At 34.0% G+C, this 20,679-nt stretch overlaps 1 protein-coding gene across 3 annotated transcripts in view; it reads right to left on the bottom strand.

The window, feature by feature from the left end:
* Positions 1 to 20,679, bottom strand: part of LOC126889288 (cholinesterase 1-like) — a 148,618-nt gene that overhangs the window by 55,300 nt on the left and 72,639 nt on the right. For all 3 annotated transcript variants that reach the window (XM_050657414.1, XM_050657412.1, XM_050657413.1), the window contains exons 4-5: positions 13,528 to 13,681; positions 2,630 to 2,815 (exon numbers count right to left, since the gene is read on the bottom strand). In XM_050657414.1, coding sequence (XP_050513371.1) covers positions 2,630 to 2,815; positions 13,528 to 13,681 — 340 coding nt within the window. The remainder of the gene's footprint in view (positions 1 to 2,629; positions 2,816 to 13,527; positions 13,682 to 20,679) is intronic.

The raw sequence follows: 20,679 nt of genomic DNA, 5'->3' as shown, positions 1-20,679 counted from the left end.
CATAGAATATACAATACAATCGTTAAGAGTATAATCACTTACAGCAGTGAAGTATGGCAAATAAAAGAAAGATACAAGAGAAAACTTGAAGCAACAGAAATGGATTTCTGGAGGCGCTCAGCAGGAAAATCAAGATTAGAAAGGGTAACCAACAACAGAATTAGGGAAATAATGAATGTGAAACACACAATAGTAGATGACATTAGTACCAAACAGCTTAGATGGTATGGACACGTACAAAGAATGTCCGAAGAACGACTCCCGAAACAAATCCTAACGTGGACCCCTCATGGTAGACGAAAAAGAGGAAGACCCCGCCTGAGTTGGAGAGAAGGCATAAATCGAGAAATGAGAGAAAGAGAATTGGATGAAGACCTTTGGATGGACCGAAGTGAATGGCGACTAGGCATCGGAAGACGTAGGAGAACGTTTTAAAACCGATATATATATATATATATATATATATATATATATATATATATATATATATATAGGTTTATGGATACGTACCTATTTAAAACATATTTTTTCACCTAAAATATTGTCTGAAGCTATTTCTTTGTGGCGTTTATGTAATTTATTATTCTAAATACGAAATAAGCCACAATTTAACTTAAAAAATTATTTCGTTAACTTTTATTTCGAACGTCGTTGTCAAAATACAAAATATTAATAATTTAAACAAAAATGTTGTAGCTTAGTAAAAAAAATCTTCTAATAATTGCCGATATGAATAAGTTAGAATAAATTATATTATTAGAAGAAATTTTTTTTACTAAGCAACAACATTTTTGTTTAATTTATTAATACTGTGTATTTTGACAACGACGTCCGAAGTGGAGGTCGAAACGTTAACAAAATCATTTTTTAAGTTAAATTGTGGCTTATTTCCCATTTATAAAAATAAATTACACAAACGCCACAAAAAGTAGCTTTAGAACAATATACATAATATTATGTACACCAATCATCACTATCCGTAAATAGATACACATGAAATATTTAGCACTATAAATATTAAAATAAATATTTTAGGTTAAATTATATGTTTTAAATACATAAAAAACTTATAAAAATAATAACCCATTCGTACCGCGTATCTGCAATCGCCTTGTCTGTGCATGTAGGTAGTGGGTTCGGTTCGGTTCTATTCCTTGGCGCGGTGCGGACCCTTAAGTCCGATTATGTACTTTCGGCTCATTCGGCTGGGCTCGCTATTTTAGTAAACTCCCAAAAAGAGAGATAGAAGTAGGAGGTTCTAGTTAAAAGATATTTTCTACATGCCAATGTTAATGTTGCTATGATTTCTGGTTTTAATGTCTGGAACTTTTATATTGGTCCACTATCTCAAATGCAGTTCAAACACTGTGTCTTAAAAAGCTATGTTCCATATTTCTTTAATTTATACTGTATATTGCAATATGTGTCACACCAAATTGAAGAACTTTTTAAGGTCTACAATATTTATTTGAAACATTTTTCTCTAAAATGGATAAGAAACGTTTTATAGTAAAAAAACTTAGTTTTTCATTTTTTATAACTGTCTTAAAAAAAGAAGAAGAAAAATTAGCTGTACGTCTTCACGGAATTATCATCATTTATACCTCATCTATCGCTTAAAACCTTCAAAACCCTGCTTAACATTTTTACGTGAAATCGATGATTTTTTTCCCTATTAACTGGTGTAATTCTTATTATTTTTGCGTTACATTCACTTTGTAAAGATTTTTTTGTTGGCACTGTAATATAATACAGCTTATACATTGCATCCCTCGGTAGACCGCAAGCTGTATAGTAGAAACATTATCATATTTATAATCTTATATTATTATGTGTAATATAAGTTAAGTTGACCGATAGAATATTATGTTTACTTGTATTACAGCTTCAGTGATGTATATAGGTACCTGGTGTACTAATACATATATAATGACGATTAGAACTTTCAACTTTTTGAATCGTTGTATCTCAAAAACAGTGGCTCTTAGGAAAAAAACTATTAAGATATTCTTTATAGATAATTATCTAACCTACATTTTTTGTTAGAACTAATTTTACGATAAAACTTACCGTTTCGCTGAAAATCGCTAAAAACCATATTTGGTGACCTTTGACCCCGCGTAAATTTTTTAGCACGGGTAGGATTTATGAGGACTTTTTAGATTTCATTTATGATGGTATTTTGAACAATCCTGCCAATTTTCAGCTTGATGGTAATTATTGTAGCTTCACTCCTATTTTTGAGTCTAACTAGACCGGTCTATTAGGATTAAGTATTACTAGAATTATAGGTATTCTTACTTGTTGAGAATATATACAACCCTGCTAGATATTGGCTAACCAAGCCAGTGGAAAGTAAGATCAGGGCGAGGAAGGGAGACATGATCCTTCCAAAAGGACCTTTTAAAATTTTACCTTGTATTATTCAAAAGAGGCCCTATAAAATACTTGAGATCAGGTTTGCAAGGAGCTTTTAAAAACATAAAAATATAGGGTTTAACCATAAGGGTTTAAACATAAGGGTTTAACTATAAATTTTAATGTCTGGTTACATTTTAATGTATGGTTAAAAAGTGCACATTTATGGAGATGTCTTTGAATAAATAATATCATTATATTTTTAAATTACCTCGACTCATTTTGCTTAGAATTTGACTGCTAACAGATCCTGAGCCTGCACTCTCTCCTCCAATAGTAACTTTATCTGGATCACCTCCGAATTTGTGGATATTCTTGTTTACCCATTGTAAAGCCAAATTTTGGTCTCTAAGTCCCAAATTACCAGGTATTACGCCGTCATTTGTGGTCAAAAAGCCTAAAAAACATAACATGGCATCAGTAAGTCATTCGATATTTTAGGTAAAAAGTTTGTTTTAGTTTTAAAAAGAAATATAAACCTTTAATTTCAGTTATTATTATTTAGTTTTACGTTTGGATATCTGAACTGAGACAGCTGCCATAATTTTCACAATATTGAGTTGGCTTGAGGTTAATCATTAAAAATCTTAACGGTCACCATTTTAAAACATTCCCTAAAAAAATTATTTGGTGACTAACAATTTGACACAAACAATACCACGTATAAATTTAAGAGGAACTATGCTATATCTGATACGTTCGTACTTTCGTCCATTGCTAGAAACAATCAAAATACTGCTTTATCTGTTATCTGCAAAAGACTGTTATCTGTGAGCTGTCCATGCAAGTTAACTCCCAACTGTTTGGTACATCGGTGCAACTTTTAGCAGAGAGACTGATACTTTCTTTTTTTTGTTCTCCGGATATAGTCTCTCCTGAGCCATGATAATATGTTCCTTTCAAAAATTTATAAACATTTTCAATTTCTTTGCAACACGAAAATGCAGCAGCTGCATACTACCTTGGTTAAATCGGAGAGTGCAGGAAGAGTCTATACCGGTTTCGGAGGTCTTTTCCCCCTCATCAGTAGTCTCACATCCTCTTCTCTCCGATTTCTCCAGGTATCAGACTTTGGGCCTTTCCGAATTGCAAAGAAAGAAATGTCACGGATGAACTAGAGCCATCTACCGACAAACAAAGTAAGTTATCAATCGAAGTAGCAGAGAAAACGACAATAAATATCGTTCCCATACCACCAGATTGACAACAGGTGGAATACTTTCTTTGGTTACACCTCCTGAGATTTTTCAGTAAAAGTTCCAACAAGAAAGATTCCTTAATAATTCTACAAAAGAGTAAATAAATTAAAAATGTATAAACATTTTCAATTTCTTTGCAACACGAAAATGCAGCAGCTTCATAATACTCTGGTTAAATCTGCTTTTTTTTTTTAAATTCTTTTTTTTTAAAGTGTTTGGAGAAATTAGATTCACGCGAATTAGATGTACTCGAACATGCAAAGTTTCCGTTGTCTCATAAGAAACATTTATGTCATTTTCAAGAGTGTTTTTGTTCCGCGCCAGTGCTAATTAGTGAAAAAAAACTCGAACTTTGTGTCAAAACATTCTTCGGTTTGTTGTAAGTGTTGACAACAGTATAAAGGTGGGAATCACCGCTTTAAAGTAACGTATTATTTCATTATTATTATTTAAATAAATATTGCAATTTTATAAATATAGAGATTACAAAAGCATTAAAAAAAGCCGACGGGGGTTAATTTTCCGCAGGGTTGAACTGAAATTAACCCCTCTCGCGGTTTTTTTTACATCAAATCAAGAAAAATAATAAAAATTAAAAAAAAATAAGAAAAGTAGAACAATATTTTATTATACCAAAAACTGTTAACTGTAAATAAGAGGTTAGTGTTTAGATTCAAAATTATTGATAATAAAATACATTATTTAATAACGCATGAGAATATGCTTCAGATCTTAACGACTTTAAACCATGAGTCAAAATTATAATACTCAGTATGTACAGTATCCACAACAGGACATTACTATAAATCCATCACTAAATTCACTAAACCAATGTGCAGGACCGTACGCGCAAATTCAATATGTACCAATTCAACAGTCCTTATATAATAAATAACACAGCTCAGAGTATTCAAAACGTGCAACCGCATTTAGTTTCACAACCGATGCAGCCTTCTACTAGTGCAGCACAATATTATCCTGTACTACCTGTTCAATCGCAATCCCAAGCTGAATCTGCACCAGATGATTGGAAACACGTACATAACAAAAAAAGAAATCGAATTGATAGCCCGGAAAAATATATTAGAGCAACAAAACAATCCAAAATAGATGATTACTGGTTAAACTCACCAATATCGACCTCCAACAAATTCTCTGTATTACAAAAAGAACAAAACGATGCAAATCAGGATACAGCTACAGAAGAACAAAACGATGCAAATCAGGATACAACTACAGAAGAAAACCAGAGCCAAAATACAAATACAACTACTAAAACGCCACCAATATTTGTCTACAGTGTTAAAAATATTACTCCGCTTACCAAACTACTACAAACGATTGCAAAAGATGCTTATGTATTAAAAACTCTCGCCAATGACCAAGTAAAAATAATGCCTCAAAATAATGAAGTCTACTCTGTCATAACAAAAGCACTAGAAGACAAAAATACTGAATTTCATACCTACCAACTCAAAGAAGATCGCTCATTCAGAGTTGTACTAAGAAATGTACATCCATCTACAGATATCAACGAAATTAAGGCGGAAATCCAAAGCGTAGGGCACGAAGTCATAAATATCAATAACATTCGTCAATCAGGTACTAAAAAGCCATTACCACTGTTCTACGTTGAACTAAAACAAGCCGAGAATAACAAAGATATATATGAGATCGATTCATTGTTGAACTATAAAGTAATTTTTGAACCTCCACATAAAAAACGTGTAGTACCTCAGTGCATAAAATGCCAACGCTACGGCCACACCAAAAATTTTTGCTACCTTTCTCCAAGATGTGTTAAATGCGCGGGTAACCACAGATCTGATCAGTGCTCTTACAAAGAAAGAAACAACCAGGTGAAATGCGTGCTGTGTGAAGGAAATCACCCAGCAAACTATCGTGGGTGCTTAGTCCACAAAGAGCTGCAAAAAAGAGCATTTCCACAACTGAGAAGCAAACCAACAAGTCAGCCTGTCCAATCAAACCAACACGTAGTAGTCCCGAATGTAACCTATGCTCAGGTAGCAACCGCTGGTAATCAAATACCATCAAATACAGCTCCCAGTCTTCAACAATCCACTGACATGCTCGAACTTAAAAATATGATCAAACAATTGGTAGAACAAATGAGCACAATGTTAAACCTCTTAACCGCTCTCATTGCTAAAAAACCCTAAGATGGAGGCGTTTCTAAAACTAGCTTCATGGAACGCCAATGGCTTATCACAACATACACAGGAAATCAAATACTTTCTACACCTTCATAAAATAGATATACTGCTAGTATCCGAAACTCACTTTACACAAAAAAGTTACCTTAAAATTCCAAACTATACTATATATACTACTAATTATCCAGATGGATCAGCACATGGAGGCTCTGCTATTATAGTTAGAAATACAATAAAACATCATAATGCTGGCGAGTACCAAACAAATCATATTCAAGCGACCAATATTGTGGTTGAAGACTGGGATGGACCACTTACAGTATCTGCGCTGTATTGCCCCCCACGACACTCTATCACAAACGAACAATTTAAAGATTATTACAATTCACTTGGGAGCCGCTTCATAGCAGCAGGGGACTATAATGCCAAACATACCAGGTGGGGATCAAGACTAATCACTCCGAGAGGTAGAGTTCTCTTAAATATCATAGAGTCAAATAATATGGATTATTCATCAACCGGCGAACCAACATACTGGCCCTCGGACAGAAATAAAATCCCCGATTTGGTCGATTTTGCTGTAGTTAAGAACATCCCTAGGTCTAATATAAAAGCTACATCATGCTACGAATTATCTTCTGATCACTCGCCTATACTATTCACAGTTGGAACCCAGGTACTTATTAAAGAAAAATCCCCCTCACTTTATAACAGACGCACACACTGGCCAAAATTCAGATCTATCCTGGAGAACAAGGTGTCTCTAGACATTCCACTAAAAACCAAAGAGGACATTCTTCTTGCTGTGGAACAACTAACTACAAATATCCAATCAGCTGCCTGGCAAGCAACACCAACAATACAAAATAAATGCATAATAAATGACTGCCCACAAGTTGTCAAAGAAAAAATTTTGCTAAAGAGAAGACAGGAAAAGATGGCAACAGACCAGAGATCCTGCTGACAAGCGTAGATTCAATAGTGCATCAAGGGAATTAAAAAAGCTCTTCGAAGATCTCAAAAACCAATCACTTCAGTACTACTTGGAAAATTTAGATTCCACTAAAGATACCGATTATTCGCTATGGAAAGCCACGAGAAAACTGAAACAACCCCAGAAACCGTCACCTCCAATTAGAAAATCGGACAGAGAATGGGCTTGTAGTGCACAAGAGAAAGCAAGTTGTTTTGCAGAGTATTTTTCCGAAGTATTTACTCCCAATCAAGTGAATTCACCTGTGGAAGTAGACGTATTCTCATTTCTTCAAAGTCCATATCAAATGAGTTTGCCTATTCCGAAATTTAAATCGTCCGAAGTCATCTTGGCTATTAATAATTTAAACGATAAAAAATCTCCAGGGTACGACTTGATCAGTGGAAAAGTATTGAAAGAATTACCTATCAAATGCATAAAACTTATAACGATTATATTCAATGCCATATTAAACTTAGGTTACTTTCCTGATCAATGGAAAGTGTCTCAGATAATAACCATTCTTAAACCGGGGAAACCTCAAGAAGAAACTACATCGTACAGGCCAATCAGCCTCTTGCCAATCACGTCTAAAGTTTTCGAAAAACTATTAGTAAAAAAACTCGAACCCTGGATCAAAAATCTAATTCCAGACCACCAGTTTGGATTTCGATCCCATCACTCAACAATCCAACAAGTTCACAGAGTGGTAAAACATATTAATGCTGATTTTGAGGCCAAAAGGTACTGTTCAGCGGCATTTCTTGACGTTAGGCAGGCATTTGACAAGGTATGGCATGAAGGCCTCCTATACAAGCTAAAAAAGACATTACCGCACAGCTTTTACATTCTTCTTGAGTCATATTTGTCAGGTAGGTGTTACTTTATTAAATACTAAGATGCAATTTCCAAACTCTATTCTATCAAAGCTGGCGTACCACAGGGTAGCGTACTGGGACCTACCTTGTATCTCTTGTTTACCGCAGATATACCTCCACCTCTTCAGGAACCACTAGAGGAGAGACCACTTACAGAAGAAATGATGCTAGGAACATTTGCGTATCTAGACAGAGTACAAATTTGGTTTTTGGAATGGAAAATTAAAGTGAATGAAGGAAAATCTATTCAAGTTACATTTACAACACGAAGAGGAACTTGTCCTCCTGTAACTTTAAACAATCACCAATTACCATCAGCCAACGAGGTAAAATATCTTGGTATTCATTTGGACAGAAGTCTCACATGGAGGAAACATATCTGGACCAAGAGAAAGCAACTAGGTCTCCAATTCAGAAATATGTATTGGTTAATGGGCCGTTCATCAAGACTATCTCTGGATAATAAATTGCTGCTCTATAAGGCATTACTTATGCCAATCTGGACATATGGGTTGGAACTATGGGGAACAGCCAGTCACTCCAACATCGAAATCATCCAACGCTTCCAATCAAAAACCCTCAGAACCATCACTAATGCACCTTGGTACATCAACAACAGAATTATTCATCGAGACCTTAAAACTGATACGGTACAAGAAGTCATCACAAAACGTAGCGCTGCTTACATTGCCAAGTTGGAGGATCATAAAAACCAGTTTGCACTTAACCTCCTAGACAATTCCCAAGAACAGCGTAGGTTAAAGAGGGTCAAACCATTGGACTTACCATTTAGAGTAAACTTTTAAACTAATGAGTTAGTAGTTATGAAATGTAATTATTTTGTACACAACTTTATAAAAATTGTACTTTGATTTTGCCAGTGGGTAAAATCTTCCTTGTCCTTAGTCAATGTAATTACTTTTGTTTATTGTTGAAACTCAACAGATTGCAAAATAATTTTAAATAAAAAAAATACTGTTTGATTTATAAATTTTGAAAATCTAAGGAGGTGTAACCAAAGAAAGTATTCCACCTGTTGTCAATCTGGTGGTATGGGAACGATATTTATTGTCGTTTTCTGTACTACTTCGATTGATAACTTACTTTGTTTTTCGGTAGATGGCTCTAGTTCATCCGAGACATTTCTTTCTTTGCAATTCGGAAAGGCCCAAAGTTAGTCCAGAAAGCCACTGCGCATCTGCTAGGAAAAATATTCCGATTCGGATTTTTTGCACAGACTTACTCAAAAAGGACCCCTTTTAACAAATTTGCATGTTGCCAGGACCAAAAGTGGGTCAAAAATTTTTTTTTCTACGAGCGTGAAAAAATGTCTACTTTCGCGCACGCATTTTAGTTTAGAAAGTTTTACTTTTCCGGACGCGTGTTACTTTTCCGCACGCGTGTTAATTTAGATATGTTAATATGGCCTTAACAAAGAAGATTACAGGAAGCAGCGGACAATAAGATAGGTCAATATCAATGTGGATTCAGGAAAGGAAAATCCAAAATAGATGCGATATACATACTAAAACAAATAATGGAGAAGGCGAACGAAGCTAACATAAACTTAGAAATACTTTTAGTAGATTTTAGACAAGCTTTTGATTCCATCAAACGAAACCAACTATTGGAAATATTAAAAACGCTTCAGGTACCGCTTAAATTAAGAAAACTTATAAAAATGACGATGAGCCATACCAGAGCGAGTGTAAAAACGCAAATAGGGGAAACAGAAGAGTTCGAAACAAACAAAGGAGTGAAGCAGGGTGATAGTTTATCCACAACACTATTCAACATGGCAATAGAATACATTACCAGAAAAATGAACAAAGGTACACTCAGAAATAGAGGAGGTCAAATTGTAGCACATGCCGATGACGTTGTGATAATGGCAAAGAGAAGAGATATATTAACGCAAATGGTAGAGGAACTCATTCAAGAAGGAAAAACAGTGGGTCTGAGTATTAACGAAAACAAAACAAAAATGTTAAGATTAGGAAAAAATCCTACTATAGAGAAGTCAAAGGGGGAAGATACAAATTTGAAGAAGTAAGTAAATATAAGTACCTAGGAGTCATTCTGTCAAGTGATGGAACAAGAGAAAACGAAATAAAAGAGAAAACATTGGCAATAAATAGAGCATTCCAAGCCAACAAAAAAATGATAAAAAGCAAAATATTAACAAAAACTACTAAATTAAGGCTCTATGAAAAGTTAATTAGACCGACATTAATGTATGGAGCTGAAGTGATGACAATGACCAAGACAGACGAAGAAAATTTGAGAAGAACTGAGAGAAAAATAATTCGGGCAATATTAGGTCCAATAAAAACAGCAGAGGGTGAATACAGGAGTCGAAGAAATAACGAAATAAATGAAGAATTGAAGGGGCAAGATATAGTCAGGAGAATAAAGAGACAAAGATTGAGATGGCTTGGGCATGTATGGAGAGCAGGAGAAGAAGAGATAATAAACATAGTGACAAAGTGGTCTCCGGCGGGAAGGAAACGAAGAGGAAGACCGAGGTCCAAATGGCTGGAAGAGGTGAAGCGAAATCTAGAGGGCATGGGAATTAGAAATGCAGAAGAAAAAGCAAAAGACAGAAGGAGCTGGAACCGGATATGTAATGCAGTTTAAGAAAGAGAAGAATGGAGGACTGATCCACCTCGAAAACATGGATCTAGAGAGCCTGTAAAGGCGGCGCTACCCCGACGGGGGTGTTTTAGCCACTATATATATATATATATATATATATATATATATATATATATATATATATATATATATATATATATATATAATATGGCCTTAAAGTAATTATAATACATGCAATAAACTAATATTTAGATATTATTTACTAATTTATTTCAAATATATCTTATTGTGTTCATGTTTTTCTAATCCATCTCTTTTCCGCACTCGACTGCTTGCCGAACTCCCGCTTCGCGTCGTTCGGCAAACTGCAGTCGCGTGCGGAAAAGTATGACTTTCTGCACTTGTTAGGAAAATAACTATGTATAAACGTTTTTTTTTGTTTTTTTCCCTAAAATGCATGGAACAAAGTTTTTTTTAGGTTTTTTGGATCATTCCAAACAGAAAAGGTCTTTTGTGACATTTCTCTAAAGTTGATAGTTTTTGACATATAAGCGATTAAAAATTGAAAAGTTGCGAAATCGGCCATTTTTAACCCTCAAAAACTATGTGAAAAACTGAAAATTTGAATGTTGCCAAGTTAGATAATGGGTGCGTTCGGACGACATAGCGGCTGGCTGTCAGCAGAAATCGGCTGAGTGGTTGTATCCAGCAGTGATAGGGAAAGCTTAGTAAATCTCTCAGCGGATGACTTCCAGCGGTGACGTCTGACAGCTACTGCTGGCTCAGCTGTCCAGCCGCTGTAGTAGTCCGAACGCACCCATTCTTTAAACATCGATTGGTGAAATCCCGAAGAGTTTTGTGCAATACAATATTCAAAACTCCTTTGTTTTTTAATTGCTAATCAAGCGTGCGCGACACTATTTTCCACCGACAGTATGGTGCAAATGAAAGGAATAAATTCGTTATTTCGTAAACCGGCGACTTTAAGGAAAAATCCCGAAGCAGGTCGATTTTTATTTTTAAGTTATGGTATTGTGGCATATGTAGTATACTAGTAACGTCATCCATCTGGGCGTGATAACGTAATCGATGATTTTTTTAAATGAGAATAGGGGTCGTGTGCTAGCTAATTTCAAAGGTTCTTCAATTCTCTATTCAGTAATATAAACATTTATATAATTATTTATACAGGGTGTCCTACTTCTTTTTTTGTCAAATAATTTAATTTAATAAAAATTTTTTGGACACCCTGTATAAATAATTATGTAAATGTTTACATTACTGCATAGCGAATTGAAGAATTTTTCAAATGAGCTACCATACGACCCCTATTCTTATTTAAAAAAATCATCGATTACGTCATCACGCCCAGACGGATGATGTCACTAGTATACTATATATGCCACAATATCATAACTTAAAAATAAAAATCGACCTGTTTCGGATTTTTTCCTTAAAGTCGCCGCTTTACGAAATAACAAATTTATTACATTCATTTGTACCATAGGTACTGTATACACATGCAACGGTGGAAAATAGTGTCGCGCACGCGTGATTAGAAATTAAAAAACAAGGAGTTTTGAATACTGTATTGAAAAAACTCTTCGGGATTTCATCAACCGATGTTTAAAGAATATCTACCTACCTAGGCAACATTCAAATTTTAAGTTTTTCACATAGTTATTGAAGGTTAAAAATGGCCGATTTCGCAATTTTTCAATTTTTAATCGCTTATATGTCAAAAACTATGAACTTTAGAGAAAAGTCACTAAAGACCTTTTCTGTTTGGAATAATCCAAAAAATCTAAAAAAACTTTGTTCCATGCAAAAAAAAAAATAATTTTAGGAAAAAAACAAAAAAAAACGTTTAAAAAATTTTTGACCCACTTCTGGTCCTGGCAACATGCAAATTTGTTAAAAGGGGTCCTTTTTTAGTAAGATTGTGCAAAAAATCCGATTCGGAATATTTTTTCTAGCGGATGCGCAGTGGCTTTCTGGACTAACTTTGGGCCTTTCCGAATTGCAAAGAAAGAAATGTCTCGGATGAACTAGAGCCACTATCAATCGAAGTAGCACAGAAAACGACAATAAATATCGTTCCCATACCACCAGATCCACAACAGGTGGAATGCGCAGTGGCTTTCTGGACTAAGTATGATACCTGGAGAAATCGGAGAGAAGAGGATATGGGACTACTGATGAGGGGAAAAAGATCTCCGAAACCGGTATAGACTCTCCCTGCACTCTCCGATTTAACCAGAGTGTTATGCAGCTGCTGCATTTTCGTGTGGCAAAGAAATTGAAAATGTTTATACATTTTTAAATTATTTACTCTTTTGTAGGTGTACTAAGGAATCTTTCTTGTTGGAACTTTTACCACGCTGAGCGGATGAGTTTTGAATTATTTAAAATTCTCTTATCTTAATTTTCTCGGCATCCTGTATGATTTATAATTTTTTAAAATCTCAGGAGGTGTAACCAAAGAAAATATTCCACCTGTTGTCAATCTAGTGGTATGGGAACGATATTTATTGTCGTTTTTTGTGCTACTTCTATTGATAACTTACTTTGTTCCTTTCAATTCCTTTGTGGCTCTAGATTTTACCTTTTATGATAAGATGAATGATTCTGCACCGATTTCCTCTAAGAACATTGGCATTTTAAATAACTCACGAACAGAATTTTCTCTATTTATCACACCTTTGTTGGTCTGCATAATTGTCCAGGGTATTCGAAGCATTATTCGATGCAACCACATTTCAAACGCCTCTAGGCGATTGATCGTATCAGCCTAGAGTCCAGCTCTCGGTGCCATGTTACAACACTCACCAAATACAGCATTTGATCATTCTTTGCCTTAGTTTTAGGTTTAAGCTATCGTTACAGATGATTTCATTAGAAAACAGGCGTCAATAGAAAAACAAATTATTTCCATCGTTTTTTAGGGGTAGTTTTCACCATTAAAAAACCAAAAGCGTACAACGGCTCAACATAGAAAATGAACTAGAGGTTGAAATGAGCCTAATCCCAAATTTTTGTACAAATCGATGCTGGACGAAAAAATTGCGAGGTTTTGCCATTTTTTCAGTTTCATTTCCTCGACTATGTTGAGCACTCTATGATTTGATAACATCTCGAAGGCTTCTAATTTCTTCTTCTTTTTTTGTATAGACATGACTCTATCTGTTTGTTCAATGTGCCTCCAGCAGGCTTGTAATTTGTTCATCTATTGGTTTTCAAAAAAAAGTTTGATTTACAGTTTTACTTGTATTTTCAATAATATTACTTACCTAAGACACCAAGACGATAGTTAAATGTTACTACAATGATATTGTAGTCAATCAGATGGGCAGGCCCATATCGATGAATAGTGCCGTCCCAAACAACATACCCACCGCCATGTATCCATGCATATACTGCCAATTTAGCATCTGGATCTGGTTTCTAAAAATATTTCAAGTATTAAAAAGATTTTTTACGAATTAAAAAAAGAATAAAAATTATTGGGACAAAGATTATGTAACCATTGAAAACCAAATTAAATTTAAATTGAAAATTCGAAAAAATTCAACGAACTGTTTTCTTCTTTAAGTGCCATCTCATAATCGGAGGTTGGATATCATCATCACTAGTTTTACTCTATGTACTGCTGCTCTGAAGAGTTGTATTGAACTGCATTTAGACCGGTCCCTTAAATTCTTCAACCATGACACTCTCATTCTTCCTATACTCCTTCTGCCTCTTATCCTTCCCTGTATTATCAGTCTTAGCATTTCATATCGCTGTCCCCTCATTACGTGTCCCAGATATTGTAACTTTTTTATTTTTATTGTGTATATTATTTCGCATTCTTTACCCAATTCTCGCAATACTTCCGTTTTCGTTTGATTCTGTGTCCATGCTATTCTAAGCATCCTTCTGTAACACCACATGAAATGACTGTAGCTTATTCCCACATAACAATTTCCCACATAACATGTTCTTAGTAGATTCATAGAACATACTTTTCAGAAAAAGTATATATTATTGTGTTTTCAATTTATCAATCAAAGGCAAAATGAAAATTAAATTAAATTTTTTTATTTTATAACGCGGGCACATAAATTTGATACACCCTGTATATTGAGCTGTAAATATTTATTAGAATTTAGTTTGGAGGTAAGTGGATTTCTCTTTTAATGAGTTTTCCGATGAACCAATAAAGACTTTTGTGAATAATTAAAGTGAAAAGGACGATATATTTAGGTTTAAAATGGAAAAAGATTGTTTACTACGGAAACTATAGAATCCACAGCTAGATGTAATTATCATTTTCGAGAAAAGTGGTTTTAAAAGAAAGTTTGGAATTTAATATCTTTGTTTCAACACGAGTAAATGTTTTATAGTTCCCCGAAAGTAATTAGGATGGTCGGAATAATTTTGAGAAAGACTGTTTGTTTGTCGAATGGAAAATATTGTTTATGATTCTTGGCAAGTTGGAAGGGGAAAAGTGGTTTGAATGATTGAGAGAGTTTGAAAAAGAAGTCATTATGTTTTTGGCATCGCTGAGGAGCGGTTCGACGTTTTCTTGGATAGATAGTTAGCAGATACCAGTGGCTGTTTGATAGTGGAGAATAGTGTTGAAAAGTGGAACGAGAGACAGATCAAATTGAGACGAAATACCTCTTTGATTCTGTATTATTGTGAGAAGGAGAGCAGAGAATTTTTGGAGTTTTGTTTGAATCGAGTACGTGTCAAAAGAGGCCCGGCTTGTTGGAGAATTGGTGCTGGTATGCTGATAGTTTTGAAGCTGGAGAACGGAGAGGGCTTTGATGAGTAGCCTTTAACATAGTCAACGAGGGAGAGCTGTTTTGGGTCACGAGAAGACATCAGAGTGAGTGAAGCAAAAGGTCAGTCAACTTATGTGAAAGATATTTTTATGTTCGGAAACTAAAGTTTTGAGTAAAAGGCATATGAATTAAAATTCCAATATTTCTAAAAGTAAATAGGAAGTATAGCTAACCTTGCGAATACATAAATTTGTTTGTTTAGTTTGTTTTACCAAAGTCATCGGAAACAAACCGACAAATTGTTTTTTTTTAACTATAATAAATTTAAGTGGTAAAGATTTCATTCGGGCATCTGTGTCCACAGGTTTTAGATTTGATAGATTTTAGAGTATTGATTTTGACAAATAAAAGACAATTCTGTATGTTTATTTTAATATTTGTGCTTTATTTCTTTTCCCTATTTTATCCCAATTTGGATCAACTAGGAGATACTGAACCCACGAGAGAAGATAAGTATAACGTGAGATAATTTAGATTTTTTTTAATAGTATAAAAAGGCACCCTGAGATTTTTTATTCATTTTTGAATAATTTAATGGGGAATTTATTTGGGGAATAATCCCCAATTTGAAGGGAATAGGAAACGGAGAAACAGGTGAAGAAGAATTTATTTGCCCGTCGGAAAAAGTTTGATATATTTAAAATTTTTGAAATATTTGTTTGACTTAATTTTTTTATCTAGGTACAATTTTACATATTTATTTTATTTTTGATTGATTTGAATTTTGAAATATTTAAAAATTTGTGGGATAAATTGATTATATTTGGAGAGAGAAAAATTTTCGTCTCGACAGCATACAAGGTATTTTCGAATTTCATATTAGGCGGGGATAAATTTTAACTACATGTCGATAACAACCAGAAGCAAAAGCAAAGAAAACAAAAAACAAGAAGAACATTTGGAACAAGAAGAACATATAGAACAGGAAGACATTTTCGAAACAACAATCATGGCATCAGAACAGCAGGAATTATCAGGAATAGATAAATTATTACAACTGATGCAACTCCAGTCACAAAAACTGGAACAAAAAATGGATGAAACACATAAAAAAATGGATGAAACACATCAAAAAATGGATGACAATCAAAGAGAAACAAAAAGGACAATGGATAAAAATCAGGAAGAAACAAAACAAGCGATAGAAGAAAACAACAGAAATATAGAGAGTATCAAAAAGGAAATGATTAAAAAAATCGAAGAGATTGCAGAAAAGAGCGAGAAACAGGAGATAGAGATTAAAGAAATCAAAATCAAAATGAAGGAGATAAACAATTGCCAGAAAAAGGAACTAAAAAATTTAGAAACCAAATTTGAAAATGATTTGCAAGAAGATAAGAAAGAAATAGAAGAAAGATTCCGAAATAATGAAAAACTAATTGATGATATCAGAAATCAACAACATTCCGGAGAAAGAAGGGAAACGATTATCCATAGTACAGAGGATGTGAAAATAAGATTTGGCGGGGATGTAAAAAAATTACACCCAGTAATTTTCATAAACAATTTAAAAAAGAAAATACGACACATCGGTAACTTTGAGACAGCCAAAGAAACGATAAGGAACCATCTTAAAGATGAGGCAAGTTTATGGTTCGATAGCAAAGAAGAAGAATTGGACAATTGGCATAAATTCGAACAAAAGTTCCTGAGTTATTTCTGGGGAAAAATACAACAGCTAGAAATAAACAAGGAATTGCAAAATGGGAGGTACCATGATAGAATGGGTATTTCAGAGAAAACATATGCACTACAATTATATAATAATGCAAAACATCTACAGTACAATAATTATTCATCCGAACAGCTAGTAGAACTGATAGCCAGACATTTTGAAGATACCTTAAAAGATCACATAACTCTACAAAACTACAAAGATATCGACAGTTTGTGCCAATTCTTACAAATACGAGAAGCAAAAATGAGAGAAAGAGAAATAAGAAGATCGCAAGATAATTATAGACAACGCGAAAATCGAGACCATAGAGATAGAAGACAGAACTTTAGGAGAGATTATACAAGAAGAGAAAACGAAAATAGAGACAACGGAAGAGGAAACTATGAACAAAGAAATCGGCAATGGAACGAAGACAGATATCGAGAAAACCAGAATAGAAATAACACCCGTACAAATCAAGAGGACAGAAATGATAATAGAAGGAATGAACAGGAAAATCGTGGAAACCGATACGGGTCCGACAGACAAAGAGAAAACAGAAGAGCGGTAAACAACACGCAAATATATGAATATGAGGATGAGAGACAAAGCGACGGAAGAAGAAGCGAAGAAGAACAGCAAGCGTTTTGTTCACGAAAGCGCTCACTAAAAACAAAAGAACAAATAGGAATTTTTTGTCACCCGAAGGAATTTATTAAATTAGCAGGAAAAAATGATAAAGGAAGTGGATCTAATTTAAAATTTGTAGATGGTTTTATTAATGAGAAACCGATTAAAATTATGATTGATACTGGTTCAGAAATTACTTTGATTAACAGGAAATTAATAGAAGAGGTTGATTTGACGAATTTGATTTACAAAATTCCCAGGGTAAATTTAGTGGGAGCAAATAAACGGACTTTGGCAACAATAAATGAAGGAATACGAATAAAGGTTCGATTGGGGAAGAAAAGTTATGCACTACAATGTGTTATAATGCCAAACATGATGCATGATATGATCGTAGGAATGGATGAATTGTCAGAAAAATATGTGGTGATAGATTTCAAAAATAACACGATGAAAATCACAGATGGAAAAGAAGAAGAACCGAACATGCTGAAAATGGACAAGGAACATGAGAAACGAAAAAAGGAAAATGTAGACAAAAAACAAACGGTGGAAATGAATTTGGCAATGAAGCAAGGATATGGAAGAAAGAGGAGAAAGCAGCAGAAGATAAGTAAAAACAATGAAGCCTGGGATTCCTCGAAAAAAGAGATGAGCCCAGATGAAGAAAAAGAAGAAAAAAGAGCGACAAAAGAAATTGACGATTGGGATTCCTCGAAAAAAGAGAGGAGTCCAGAAGAAGAAAAAGAAGAAAGAAGATTGATAAAAGAAAATGAAGATTGGGATACCTCGAAAAAAGAGATGAGCCCAGAAGAAGAAAAAGAAGAAAGAAGATGGATAAAAGAAAATGAAGATTGGGATTCCTCGAAAAAAGAGATGAGCCCAGAAGAAGAAAAAGAAGAAAGAAGATTGACAAAAGAAAATGAAGCTTGGGATTCCTCAAAAGAAGAGATGAGCCCAGAAAAAGAAAAGGAAGAAAAAAGATTGACACAGGAAAATGAAGCTTGGGATTCCTCAAAAGATGAGATGAGCCCAGAAGAAGAAGAGATCAGAATAGAAAAAGAAGGCGAAAAAGATACAATTGAGACTGCGGTATTTAAAGAGGAAGTATGCAAAATGGAGAAGACAGAATACACAATAAACATGTGTAGAGAATTGGAGGAAAAAGAAAGAAAATTGATATGTGGAGAAGAAAAGGAAAAGGAACTGCGTGTAATATTGAGGGAATGTGAAAATTTAATAAATGAAGAAAACATAGTAGCCAAAAAGTATGAAAATTCATTTGAGACTAAAGACTTAGGAAATTTTCGATCGAAAACTTACCCTATCCCATCTAAGTACAGACACTGGGAAAAAGAAAGCAATTGTTTTTCAGGTGGGACTCAATATTTTGACACAATAGAAAAGTGTTGTTGTCGAGAGAAAATCATATTTTTGTTGCACTTATTAATACTGATTTTATCTCAAAACAAGGCGGGAATGTTATTGTGTTTTCAATTTATCAATCAAAGGCAAAATGAAAATTAAATTAAATTTTTTTATTTTATAACGCAGGCACATAAATTTGATACACCCTGTATATTGAGCTGTAAATATTTATTAGAATTTAGTTTGGATGTAAGTGGATTTCTCTTTTAATGAGTTTTCCGATGAACCATTAAAGACTTTTGTGAATAATTAAAGTGAAAAGGACGATATATTTAGGTTTAAAATGGAAAAAGATTGTTTACTACGGAAACTATAGAATCCACAGCTAGATGTAATTATCATTTTCGAGAAAAGTGGTTTTAAAAGTAAGTTTGGAATTTAATATCTTTGTTTCAACACGAGTAAATGTTTTATAGTTCCCCGAAAGTAATTAGGATGGTCGGAATAATTTTGAAAAAGACTGTTTGTTTGTCGAATGGAAAAGATTGTTTATGATTCTTGGCAAGTTGGAAGGGGAAAAGTGGTTTGAATGATTGAGAGAGTTTGAAAAAGAAGTCATTATGTTTTTGGCATCGCTGAGGAGCGGTTCGACGTTTTCGTGGATAGATAGTTAGCAGATACCAGTGGCTGTTTGATAGTGCAGAATAGTGTTGAAAAGTGGAACGAGAGACAGATCAAATTGAGACGAAATACCTCTTTGATTCTGTATTATTGTGAGAAGGAGAGCAGAGAATTTTTGGAGTTTTGTTTGAATCGAGTACGTGTCAAAAGAGGCCCGGCTTGTTGGAGAATTGGTGCTGGTATGCTGATAGTTTTGAAGCTGGAGAACGGAGAGGGCTTTGATGAGTAGCCTTTAACATAGTCAACGAGGGAGAGCTGTTTTGGGTCACGAGAAGACATCAGAGTGAGTGAAGCAAAAGGTCAGTCAACTTATGTGAAAGATATTTTTATGTTCGGAAACTAAAGTTTTGAGTAAAAGGCATATGAATTAAAATTCCAATATTTCTAAAAGTAAATAGGAAGTATAGCTAACCTTGCGAATACAAAAATTTGTTTGTTTAGTTTGTTTTACCAAAGTCATCGGAAACAAACCGATAAATTGTTTTTTTTTAACTATAATAAATTTAAGTGGTAAAGATTTCATTCGGACATCTGTGTCCATAGGTTTTAGATTTGATAGATTTTAGAGTATTGATTTTGACAAATAAAAGACAATTCTGTATGTTTATTTTAATATTTTGCTTTATTTCTTTTCCCTATTTTATCCCGATTAGGATCAACTAAGAGATACTGAACCCACGAGAATAGATAAGTATAACGTGAGATAATTTAGATTTTTTTTAATAGTATAAAAAGGCACCCTGAGATTTTTTATTCATTTTTATGTATGATTTGCGACAATTAAATAATTAATCAGAAAAATAATAATTAATATAAAATTAATAAAAATCAGATCATAACAATATGTACTGAGAATATGCGTAATTACCATTGCGAATGTGCAGATCAGATACTGAGTAGATACTACATTACAGTACTTAAACGTTCTATGTATATACTCAGAATGTACTACCGCACTTTTCAATATATACCAAGAATATACTTTTTAGAACATTTAAAGGAAGTGCTATAAACCTTCTATGTATATACTTAGAACGTACTACCGCACATCTTTGTATGGGAAGAAAATATTTTTAAGAATATTCTAAGAACGTGCTATCAAGTGCTATATTGCTCAGATGTATGTTTTCAACATCACCTAATCTCATTTTAGGTTCTACTGGTTCTACCAAATACCTGACGGTCGCGATAACGGTCGCGAATTCAATGCTTTTTCTCCATTCAAAAAATGCACAACGTCCCTAAATAAGTTTTCACTTCAATAATGAATACGTGTA

The sequence above is a fragment of the Diabrotica virgifera genome, chromosome 8, assembly GCF_917563875.1.
Source record: "Diabrotica virgifera virgifera chromosome 8, PGI_DIABVI_V3a".
NCBI classification, from domain to species: domain Eukaryota; kingdom Metazoa; phylum Arthropoda; class Insecta; order Coleoptera; family Chrysomelidae; genus Diabrotica; species Diabrotica virgifera.
The sequence above is the reverse complement of the archived record's forward strand: the minus strand, read 5'-3'. Positions and strand labels throughout refer to the sequence as shown.